General features: G+C 56.2%; 2 protein-coding genes across 6 annotated transcripts; one reads left to right on the top strand and one right to left on the bottom strand.

Moving 5' to 3' along the window:
- The first annotated feature begins 228 nt into the window (after nucleotides 1-228).
- LOC105488731 (sorting nexin 22) lies at nucleotides 229-5416 on the top strand. 5 transcript variants are annotated; one of them, XM_011753113.2, is made up of 7 exons: nucleotides 229-372; nucleotides 765-848; nucleotides 1186-1290; nucleotides 1794-1874; nucleotides 2206-2238; nucleotides 2489-2556; nucleotides 2941-5416. In XM_011753113.2, the coding sequence occupies exons 1-7, from the start codon at nucleotides 298-300 to the stop codon at nucleotides 3008-3010; spliced, it is 516 nt and encodes a 171-aa protein (XP_011751415.1). In that variant the 5' UTR covers nucleotides 229-297; the 3' UTR covers nucleotides 3011-5416. The 5 variants fall into 5 exon arrangements, with proteins under 5 accessions (XP_011751415.1, XP_011751377.1, XP_011751404.2 ...); XM_011753092.2 differs by having other exon boundaries at nucleotides 234-372; nucleotides 1794-1888; XM_011753075.2 differs by lacking the exon at nucleotides 2941-5416 and having other exon boundaries at nucleotides 1794-1888; nucleotides 2489-2934.
- LOC105488721 (peptidylprolyl isomerase B) lies at nucleotides 4038-11212 on the bottom strand. The gene is made up of 5 exons (XM_011753064.2): nucleotides 11024-11212; nucleotides 10215-10328; nucleotides 8296-8389; nucleotides 4949-5133; nucleotides 4038-4363 (listed from the first exon to the last, which is right to left on the bottom strand). Exons 1-5 carry the CDS (start codon nucleotides 11156-11158, stop codon nucleotides 4241-4243), a joined length of 651 nt encoding a protein of 216 aa, XP_011751366.1. The 5' UTR covers nucleotides 11159-11212; the 3' UTR covers nucleotides 4038-4240.
- Nucleotides 11213-11698: the final 486 nt, after the last annotated feature.

Here is an 11698-nt window from a genome sequence, read left to right as displayed (position 1 = left end):
TCCCCAGTTCCTGGCATCAGTGAGGGCTCCGTCAATGTTTGACAAACGGGTGACTCCACTGCCCCGCGCTGCGGGCGCACTAGACCGGGGGGGGGCGGCGTCCGGGTCCCGCTTAATCTTCTAGGCTCAGGACCCGCCGCGCAAGGGAACGCCCGGGGCGGGGTCGCCTGGGGGCGGGGCCTGGGGTGGGGCCTGCGGGCCGAGGGGGCGGGGCCGGCCGCGCCGGGGTCCTCCGTCAGCTCCCGGAGAGTTAGGGCTCCGAGCCGAGCGCGCGGAGCGGCCGGGGCCGGGGCGCGGATGCTGGAAGTTCACATCCCGTCGGTGGGGCCTGAGGCCGAGGGGCCCAGGCAGAGCCCGGAGAAAGGCCACATGGTGAGCGCGGCCCCTGGATGGGGAGGGGCGCCGGTACCCGCAGGATTTGCCCGCGCTGCACTCAGTGGGGACCCGGAGCCCGGGCCCAGGTGAACAAACGCTGCGGGCTGGACCGTCGGGGGAAACCTTGTCGAGGGTTTGGGAGCCGCTTGGATTTGCCAGCCTCGCGGGCCGTGGTTCGAGCTCTTGAGGGACCCCAGGGCGCCGAGGGGAGGGTCCGCCAGCCCGTTCTTCCAGGTGTGCGGGAGCGAAGCGTCCCCGAGGAGCCGCGGTGCCGCAAGGCCGCTTTGTGCCTTTGAGCGCGGGAGGGTGGGCGCGTCGCCGGGCGCAGGTTCTGCTGTGTCCTCCCGCGGGGCCTCACGCGTACCCCCGCTGCCCGCCCGCGCCGCCAGGTGTTCCAAGTGGAGGTGCTGTGCAGCGGGCGCAGACACACGGTGCCGAGGCGCTACAGCGAGTTCCACGCGCTGCACAAGCGGGTGAGGCGGCGCCGACCTCCCACCGGCCCCGGCCCCGGCCCCGGCCCCGGCCCAGCCTCCGTCCAGCCCCTGCCCAGGCCCTGTGAGGCCGGCGGGCGAGCTCCAGCCCCAGCCTCCGCCACCCCTATTACTGCCTCAGTCCCTGCGAGGCCGGTCAGCCCCCGGGCGTCTGTGGGTGGGTTGGAGCCTTCCTCGCCCTCCGCCTGTCCACCGCTCACCAGGGTCTGTCCCAGGGTACAGTCCGAAGGCGGGGGCGCGGGAGGGTTTCCGGCTCGGGCGAAGAGGGCTTGAGGGCTCAGTCGGGATGCTGTGATTGCACGCGGTAAACCTCCAGTAGATCAAGAAGCTGTACAAAGTGCCCGACTTCCCCTCGAAACGCCTGCCCAACTGGAGGACCAGAGGGTTGGAACAGCGCCGGCAGGGCTTGGAGGCCTACATCCAGGTATGCGAGGGCACACTTGGTTGCCCCCCAGCCTGCTGTGCCAGGGGTGTGGCCCAGACAGAGAGGTGTGAGGGCATGGCAGGGAGTGAACCCACGACTTGGGGTTGTTATTCACCACCTCAAGCATCAATCTTCTGAAGAGTAATATAAGTCCAAACACCCACCTCTGGACTGTTGAAAGGACTGAATGAGGTAATGGACACAGGTAGTCCCAGCTCCATGAAAGCCAGGTCCTGTCCCCTCCAGGGTGAGGTCCTGTGCTGCCCTCCTGATGGGATGTAGGGTGAGGGTCCTTCCCCCAACAGCGAAGTTATGCCACATCATGGGGTACAACCTGTGCACACAGGGCCCAGCGCTCAGAAGGGCCCTGAGCCTGGTTCAATGCTCTGCTGTCATTGTCTTGAAATTCTTTTTTTGGAACAAAGAGCCCTGCGTTTTCATTGGCACTGTGCTATGCAAATTAGTAGCTGGGTCCGATTGCAAGTCTCCTCTGTCCTCTCCAGGGCATCCTGTACCTGAACCAGGAGGTGCCCAAGGAGTTACTGGAATTCCTGAGACTTCGGCACTTCCCCACAGATCCCAAGGCTAGCAACTGGGGGTAAGGGGGGCCGGTGGCGGGGGCCAGGGGCTGTCGGCAGTGAACAGGTGAGGAAAGGTGTTGGAGGGCAAGCCCTTTCGTCTCACATCTGCCGGGATCCAGCTTGACATGACCACCGTCACCAGCCTTCTTGACCTGGGTGGAGAGGCTTTTCTTTGGACAGCCTTGGTTACCCCAGCCACCTCCGGAACTGGGGCTTGTTACAAATAGAAGCAGTGGTCCCCTGGGAGGCGCAGTTCTGGGCTCTGGTGTCTCCACCCCTTCCTCACGCTCCCCTGGCATCCCCAGGCAGCTTACAGTGTTTCTCTTCTCTTCAGCGCCCTGGGGGAGTTCCTGCCTGGCGAGAGCAGGCAAGTCAAAGCCCTAGCCCGCGCCTGGCCCCTGCCGCCCCCTAGTGGCCATATGCTAGGAGGCGGGCCTGCTCCCTGGGCCTGTCTGGCCTGGGCCCTGAAGTCTGTTTTCCCTTTGGTGCCTCCTGAGCCCATTTCCCACTCATCTTTTCCTTCATGGGTCCCTGGTGATCTCAGCCCCGTCTCCACCCCTCTGTGGGATTCTGCCCTGCCTCCTGCACCCATGGTTTATGACCCTCTTTCCTCCCAGCTCCCAGCAGCACCAGCGGCCTGTCCTGAGCTTCCATATGGATCCCTATGTTTGCACCCCCTCCCCAGGTGAGGAGGTGCCTAGATACCGGGCTACAGGGGTAGGGTATGGGCTTGGCATTTCTCAGCTCCTGGGACCGTCAGGCAGCATCACCTTCCTGCTGCCCACCTCTGGAGCCACTACCTCCTGCTCCTGTTCCCTGGAGCCTGCTTTGTAGACACAAGGAAAACAAGTTTGGCTTCCCTGGTGTCCATTTCCTCAGCAACCTGACTTCTTTACCAAGCTGATATGAACAGAATGTGACCTGGGAATGCTGAGGCTTCATTTGGGGTGGACAGCTGCTGTCTGCTACCTTGGCAAGGGCTCCTACTCCCAAGTGGGGGCTGAGCCCATGAGCAGGAGCTCAAGGAGCTGCAGACCTGAAGCCAGACCTGTTTAATTCTATCCCACAGAGCTGCTGCCCAATGTGGTGGTGAATGGTGTGCTCCAGGGCCTCTACAGCTTCAGCATCAGCCCAGATAAAGCCCAGCCAAAGGCGGCCTGTCACCCTGCTCCTCTGCCACTGATGCCCTGATCAGTCCAGAGGCCTTTGGCTGCCTCCTAACAAAGTCATGTGCCTCTGTCCTATGAACTCCATATAAGGCTAGGTCCTCCCTTGGCCTGGACCCAGGACTTAACTACCCAGTGTCCAGTTGTGCTACATTCCCACTCAAGGCTCAGAACTTGGCTTGCATTGGTAGCTGGAGGTAGTAGAATCTGCATGCTCTTAGAGCCCAAGAACCAAGGCAGGGTCAAGAAGATAAGTAATAAAGGAAGAAGTCAGCCAGGCGCGGTGGCTCACGCCGGTAATCCCAGCACTTTGGGGGCCAAGGTGGGTGGATCACCTGAGGTCAGGAGTTCGAGACCAGCCTGACCACCATGGAGAAACCCCGTCTCTACTAAAAATACAAGATTAGCCAGGCATTGTGGTGGTGCATGCCTATAATCCCAGCTACTCAGGAGGCTGAGGCAGGAGAATCGCTTGAACCCGGCAGGCAGAAGTCGTGGTGAGCCGAGATTGCGCCACTGCACTCCAGCCTGGACGACAAGAGCGAAACTCCGTCTCAAAAAATAAATAAATAAATAATAAAGGAAGAAGTCAGCTGGGTACAGAGGCTCATGCCTGTAATCCCAACACTTTGGGAGGCCAAGGCAGGAGGATGCTTGAGTCGGGAAGTTTCAGACAAGCCTGCACAACATAGTGAGACCTGTCTCTATGAAAAAAAAAAAAAGTCAATTTAGAGGTAGGCTATGAAAAAGTACAGGTATATTCCTTAACATAGACTGGAGGGTGGTGGCAAGGGGAGCAAACGTGGAGGCCCGGTAGCTGGCAAAGTTTAGAAGCAGGGGGCAAAACTCCTGCCTGACTTTTCCTGGGTAGCTCCTGGGTCAAAGTTTCAGGCAGGATCCCAGGGAAGGGGCAGGCACAGCAGAGTCGCAGGCATGTTGGGATGTAGGCCTAGGGGAAGCGCTGCAGGCTCAAGAACCAGGCCCACACATTATATATATAAAAAAAAAAAAAAACCCACATTTTTTTTTATTCGTCAGTGTTGGTAGGAGTCTGTTACAAAACTGAGTCCATGGGCCTGTGGAATGTGAGGGGAATGGGTCCGCTCCACCAGATGCCAGCACTGGGGCCAGTGCAGCTCAGGGCCCTGTGGCAGACTACAGGGCCTGCACAGACGGTCACTCAAAGAAAGAGGTCCCTGGGTCCTACTCCTTGGCGATGGCAAAGGGCTTCTCCACCTCAATCTTGCCGCAGTCTGCGATGATCACATCCTTCAGGGGTTTATCCCGGCTGTCTGTCTTGGTGCTCTCCACCTTCCGCACCACCTCCTGGAAAAGAAAGGTGGAAGGAGGAGGGCACGGTGGGTCAGGAGGTCCACCGCTCAGGAGAAAGACCCCAGCATATGACTCAGGAGGGCTGAGACCCACAAGTCATCAACAGCACACAAAACTGGAGGCACCAAAATTCTAACTTACTCCTGGCCAGAGCAGAGAGAATGCAGATTTGACAAGGGGATGCAGGAATTGTATTCCTTTGAAGACCCAGGTTTGGCCAAGGGCAAGGAGGAGGAAGAGGGTGAGCAGGAAATGTGGCTTCTCAGGGACATTGTGTTCAGCTGCACTCTGTACACCTCAGGAGTGGGACCAGCACATCCCTGGGTGAATGAGGGGAGGGAGGCTCCGGCAGTTGTGCAGCCTTAACAAGGCTTCCTGGCTGGGCTCTGAGGGGGCTGGAAGAATGTAGAACGTTGGAGGCATGGAGGTACAGGGTTTATTCTGGACAGGAGCACTGGGCCGCATCTGTGGGTTAGGTCCTTTTGGGAAAGGGATGGACACATGGAGCTCCTGCCCTGGGGTCTGTGTTGAATCCCCAGTGAGGACAGCCCAGTAGTAGCCCTTGCTTCCAGAACTCACCATGCCCTCTAGCACTTTGCCAAACACCACATGCTTGCCATCTAGCCAGGCCGTCTTGACTGTTGTGATGAAGAACTGGGAGCCGTTGGTGTCTTTGCCTGCGTTGGCCATGCTCACCCAGCCGGGCCCGTAGTGCTTCAGCTTGAAGTTCTCATCGGGGAAGCGCTCACCATAGATGCTCTTTCCTGGGAAAAAAGAGCAGGTCGGGGGCACTGGATTGGGCCAAACCAAGCAGACATTCGGGGCCAGGACTGATGGGGCTTAACCTGTCCTCTGTGCCAGGCTGGGCTTGAGTGGAGTACAAGGACATAAAAGCTGCACCCTTGCTATCTTCTGGACTCAGAGCCAAGCCACGCTGACTGAGGCCAAGTGGGGCATCAGGCCAGGCTGATGTGGTGGACAGCTCACAGAAGGATCACTTCGAGAGGATAGTTTTGTGGCTTTTAAATAAAGTGCATGTTATCAGCTTCCCTTGGCTATGTGGCCCAGGCCTGCCACGGAGGGACTTTGGTGGAGGGAGGTGCTGTGCAGGATGCAGGGGCATCAGCAGGGTTGGAACTCTCCAGAAAAGAAGGACTGCTGTGGCTGACCAGCCTGTTTTCCTATGAGCATAAAAGACACAGGCATAGCTGCAGAGGAGAAAGCAGCCAGAGATGGGTGGGGAGGGGCAGAAAAGAGGGGCTGCCCCTGGGGTTCTGAAGAGTCAAAGCCTCTTAACAAGGAATGAACAGGAATAAAAGACAGCTGTGAGTGTGTGTGATGCATCTGTCCACGTGGGGCTTGGGGATATGACAAGGGCAATCTGGGGTGATCTCTACGCCGTTTCGGAGATCCTAGTTCCAAAGCTGCTTCCAGAAGGAACACTGAAACGCTTCTTTTTCCCTGTCACCCCTTGGAGACTGACACTGTGCCTTAGGCCCCAAGAAACTCGGCCGAAAATGGGGTCGTTTTCATTTTGTTTTATCTAACACTTTTCAAACGTATTTGCATGCAAAACCCTGTTTTCCTTCTCACTGCACCTACCTTCATCCTGTGGTTCCACAGAATGGAATTGAGCTGGGAAACTGTCCTAGAGCGATGCCAACCAGGAAGATATTTTTGACTGGGCAGCAAGTAAGATGACTGAATACCAAAAATGACCAGACTCTGGCTGGCGGGGACAGGGGTGCTTGTGCCTGTGCTCCACCTCTCACCCCCACGCTGGGGAGACTGAACTCTGCCACATGTGCAGTGAGTCCTGGCTGGAGTGCTGGCTAAAAGCCTCCCCCATTTGAGCCAACTGTGGGATTTTGATTATAGTTGTTATCCAGAAAACCCCCAAATCTCCGTCCGTAGCTCCAACCACCCTCCCAAGATACAGGGGTTCCAAACCCAAACGGACGTTTCTATTTAAACTCAACATACCTTGTCATCTTTCTCTCCAGACCTCAGTTACTCTTTTGATCCCTTTTCCTCTGCACGCGCTCAGGTTGTCCCTAGCCACTTCCCATGTACTTACTCTTCCTTTCCATTCCCGCGACCACCGCTGCAGTAGGCGAGTGCTTAGGGCGCTAACAGTGTGTGCCACAGACTGTTCCAAGCATCTTACATATTTAACAATCCACTGTATGAGGAGGAGCTAACTCCACTTCAAAGATGAAGAAACTGAGGCACAGAGAATAAAAGGAGCCCCAACAAAGCAGCAGCAGAGCTAGAGTTCAGACCAAGGTGGTCTGCTCTTGAATCTCTGCTCTCAGCCACCTCAGGATCAGGCCCAAATCTCCCTGCCCAGGGTCAGCTGCATCAGTGCCCCCAGCAGCCTGCCTGCCCTGGCCTCCACATTCTGGATCTGCCACCACACGACTTCCCTGGCACCCCAAGCGAGGGGTCATCCTCTTACTCAGCTCCATGGCCCTGACTCCCTGCAGGCCGAAGCCCAGGCTGCAGGCCATCACCCACCTCTCTGCACTCCGGGTACAGATGCCCTCACCCCACCTTTGGCCAAGCTCCTGCCACAGAACAGAACCGGGCTCATGCCCTAACCCTGCCTCTTTTCTGCCCATTCAAATTCTCCTCATTCAGGACCCCACTGAAATCTTCCCTCACATCCGCAAGGCCATTCCCTGTTCCCTGGCCTGAGAGGACTCCTCTGCTTGTCAGCGCTTCAACAGTGGCTGACTTACTAAGCACTCACTGCATGCCAGGCACTTCACATTCCAGACCTAGCCCAATCCTCATGGCCCCACAACTCTCTCCACCCTCACTGTACAGAACAGGAAACTGAAGCTCCAAGGACTCACTTGCCTGAGGTCACAAAACAAGAATGTGGCAGACGCTGGATCCAGCCCAACTGCGTCTGACCCCACAAATACAGTTCTTCGGTCTCCTTTGTGAGCTCAAGTCCTAAATGCTGCATCATGGCCCACTTGTACATTTTCAGTTGTTGGAAGTAAAAGGGAACCACTGCCCCATAGGTCTTTACATCCTCAACCCCCCCCACACAGAGCCCCACAGACACTCATCGAGGAGTGAGCTGTGTTCTAAGGGTGCAGCAGGCTGTACCTGAGCTCACTGAGACTCACGCAGGGGTCCGGGGATCTTTCTGTCCTCCTTGTGCAAGTTAATGCCGAGGTGAGGGTCGGCCCTCAGAGTGGTCTCTGGTAAAAGACTGTCAAGGAAAGCACCTGCTCCCGCTCTTTTTTTTTTTTGAGATGGAGTCTCGCTCTGTCGCTCAGGCTGGAGTGCAGTGGCACGATCTCGGCTCACTGCAACCTCCACCCCCTGGGTTCAAGCAATTCTCCTGCCTCAGCCTTCACAGTAACTGGAATTACAGGTGCCTGCCACCACGCCCGGCTAATCTTTTGTATTTTTAGTAGAGATGGGGTTTCAACATGTTGGCCAGGCTGGTCTTGAACTCCTGGCCTCAAGTGATCCAGCCACCTTGGCCTCCCAAAGTGCTGGGATTACAGAGTCACCATGCCTGGCCCTCCCACTCTCGCTGGGGCTTCCAGGGCAGCCTGGACAGGCTTTGGGCGCCTGACCTAGAATCACGTACCCACATGTCTTCACTTTGCTTCCACGTGCCTCTCTCCCCAATCCCCATTCTGAAGAGGTATCAGGAAAGGTCACCAGGCTATAGGCCTGGATCAACAGCCACCTGGGAGAGATCCTCTTAGGTTTACCATCAGGTCCACCCCATTATTCCCTCTCCTTTGTACTGGGTTCCTCTCCAAAGAAGGGTGCCGCTGGTCTCCAAGTAGGTAGGTAATAAGCAGGACTGCCTCTAGAGCTGGGGAAGAAAGACGCCTTGTCTCCCCACCGTGGAGGCTACACTGACATACTCCTTGGCCCAGAGGACCTGTGGTTACCTCCTGTGCCATCTCCCCTGGTGAAGTCTCCGCCCTGGATCATGAAGTCCTTGATTACACGATGGAATTTGCTGTTTTTGTAGCCAAATCCTTTCTAGAAAAAGGGAAGAGAAGGTAAGGAGGTGGTAAGGCGCAGCAGGAAGGCATTACATTTAACAGGCCCCGCAGAAACAAGCCCACAACCCCTGCTCGCAGAAGAGACACCACTGCTGACCACTTTCACTGTCCGATGTGCTACTGAGTGAGCGGGCAGGCACCACAGGACAGGCATGGCACACACAGATGTGGAAATTCGTCTGCCTCCATACAATTCCCAGGCTTTATACAATTCTACATCGCATAACGCCTTTCCCCTCATTTCTTCCAATCATAAGAACAGATACAAGAAAACTGAGAAGAAAGGTCACCTGCTGGCTCAATGGAAAGAATATAAACTGAAATAGGGCACTGTTGTTTCCTTAAAACCCATGACCCTCACCCTAGGTGAAGTCTTCCCAGGAAGCTCTGGACCCCTTACTCTCTTTTATCTTATTTTTAAAATTTATTTATTTATTTTTTGAGACAGAGTTTTTCTCTTGTCGCCTAGGCTGGAGTGCAATGGCACAATCTCCACTCACTGCAACCTCCGCCTCCCAGGTTCAAGCAATTCTCCAGCCTCAGCCTCCTGAGTAGCTGGGATTACAGGCATGTGCCACCACAATGCCCAGCTAATTTCTGCATTTTCAGTAGAGATGAGGTTTCACCATGTTGCCCAGGCTGCTCTTGAACTCCTGACCTCAGGTGATCCACCCTCCTCAGCCTCCCAAAGTGCTGGGATTACAGGCGTGAGCCACCACACCCGGCCTATTTTTTTATTTTTTATTTTTATTTTTGATATGGAGTTCCCTCTTGTTGCCCAGGCTAGAGTGCAGTGGGCAATCTTGGCTCACTGCAACCTCCACCTCCTGGGTTCAACCAATTCTCCTGCCTCAGGCTCCCAAGTAGCTGGGATTACAGGCGCCTACCACCATGCCTGGCTAATTTTTTGTATTTTTAGTAGAGAGAAGGTTTTGCCATGTTGGCCAGGCTGGTCTCTAACTCCTGACCTCAGGTGATCTACCCGCCTCAGCCTCCCAAAGTGCTGGGATTACAGGTGTGAGTTACTGCACCCAGCCTTTTATTTAAAAAAAATTTTTTTGAGACAGGGTCTCACTGTATTGCCCAGGCTGGAGTGCAGTGGTGTGATCATGGCTCACTGCAGCCTCCATTTCACTTCAGCCTCCTGAGTAGCTGTAGCTGCGACCACAGGTGCACCCCGTCACACCCAGCTAATTAAAAATAATTTATTTTTGGCCGGGTACAGTGGCTCACGCCTCTAATCCCAGCACTTTGGGAGGCCAAGGCAGGCGGATCACCTGTGGTCAGGAGTTCGAGACTAGCCTGGCCAACATGGTGAAACCCTGTCACTACTAAAAATACAAAATTAGCTAGGCGTGGTGGCGCATGCCTGTAATTCCAGCTACTCCGGAGGCTGAGGCAGGAGAATCACTTGAACTCAGGAGGCGGAGGTTGCAATGAGCTTAGGCCGCACCATTGCACTCCAGCCTGGGCAACAAGAGTGAAACTCTGTCTCAAAAAAAAAAATTCTGGGGGGGTAGAGACAGGGTCTTGCTATGTTACCCAGGTTGGTCTTGAATTCCTGGGCTCAAGCAATCCTTCTACCTTGGCCTCCAAAAGTGCTTGGATTATAAGTGTGAGCCACTGTGCCTGGTCAGGGCCCCCTTACTCTTAAGAAAGGACAATACTGTGTTCTCAGGGCAACAGGCAGTCGGTGCTCAGTGAGGTCCACGATACAGATGGGCTGAACTCTGCAGGTCAGTTTGCTGCCATCCCCAGTGCCAGCTTCACTTGAGTTGACTACCCCTGCTCCAGCCACTTACCTCTCCTGTAGCTAAGGCCACAAAATTATCCACTGTTTTTGGAACAGTCTTTCCGAAGAGACCAAAGATCACCCGGCCTACATCTTCATCTCCAATTCGCAGGTCAAAATACACCTGAGGAAAGAGACCATTGCCAACTTAGCTTCTTTAAAGGGGCGTTGGTAGGGGAGGGAAGGTACAAGAAGCTACCCTGAGGATGGGAGAGAGAATAGAGCCATATTTTTAGAGAAGTGGTTCTGAATCTGATTTTGGTGAAGGTCAAAATCCTGGGAATCTAATGAAAGCTCTAGACCCTTTTCTTGGAAAACATGCTTATCTACACCCTCCTTGAACTACAGGATAACAACATTTGCTCTAAACAGCTAATGGACCCAGATTCTAAAAATTAACATTTAAAAACCCATAAGGAGGGGAGTCTAAGTTCACCACTTAAGTTTGAACTCTACATACTGTGCTTTGCAATTGGAAGTGGCTAAAATTTGGCTTAAGGAGAGAAAGGATTCGGAATCTGGCAGGCGTGATCTTTCACCATCTCCCCAGCACTGAGGGGTGTTTGCAAAAAGGCTGCCCTGAGGCTGCCAGTGCCAGCCCCAGATGGGTATCCGCGGATCCAACTAACTCCCTGGGTCAGGGCAGGGGCTGGGGGTGTCGGGGTGGGTCCGGGTCGTTCTCTGGACTGAATAGGCAGGACGGCCCAGACGCCACGAGGCCACAGACAGAAGCCGAGGGAGGAGGGGCTGAGCCAAGGCCAAGCCAAGGCCGCCCGGGCCCGAGCTCCAGCACCGTAAATGCCGCGGACTCCACCGGACCTTGACGGTGACTTTGGGCCCCTTCTTCTTCTCATCGGCCGCAGAAGGTCCCGGCAGCAGCAGGAAGAAGACAGACCCCGCGATGAGGGCGGCGGCAAGGAGCACCTTCATGTTGCGTTCAGAGAGGCGCAGCATCCACAGGCGGTGGCAAGCGCGGCCCGTACAGCCGAGGCCGGAAGAGGGTGGGGCCGCGGCGGCTAGGGAGCCGGCGCCGCCACGCGCGGGTTGGGGGGGACTGGGGCTGCTCGCCGGCTCCGGGCGGGCGGCGGGCGCCGTTTCCCCCCTCCGGCTCGGCGCCGGATAGTAGGTCCCCCTGCGGGGCGGGCACCGACGCGAGCTCGTGGGTGGTTGCCACGTTATTGCTCCCTCATTGGGCTCCCGGCCGCCCTCTCCCACCCACAGGAAGGCCACCGGCGGAAGGCGGCCCCACCGAGCACGGGCCCGGGCTCCCAGAAGACCACAAGCCCCGGCATGCTCCGCGGCCCGCCTCTCCGCCCTGCCCGGAGCGCCGTTCCACTGGCCTGCGGTTGCTGGCGCTTGAGGTTAGCAAATACGTGGGCCTGGACCGGGGCACGGGACGTTTGTCACTGTTTTGAGCCCGTCAAGTGTTTGTCACCGCCAGATTGGCTCTAAACGTTGTGGCTTCCAAACACTCCAGGGACATTTATTCTTACC

This window comes from Macaca nemestrina, chromosome 7, assembly GCF_043159975.1.
Source record: "Macaca nemestrina isolate mMacNem1 chromosome 7, mMacNem.hap1, whole genome shotgun sequence".
Lineage (NCBI taxonomy): Eukaryota > Metazoa > Chordata > Mammalia > Primates > Cercopithecidae > Macaca > Macaca nemestrina.
Note: the sequence above shows the minus strand (reverse complement) of the source record. Positions and strands in the feature narration are given on the sequence as shown.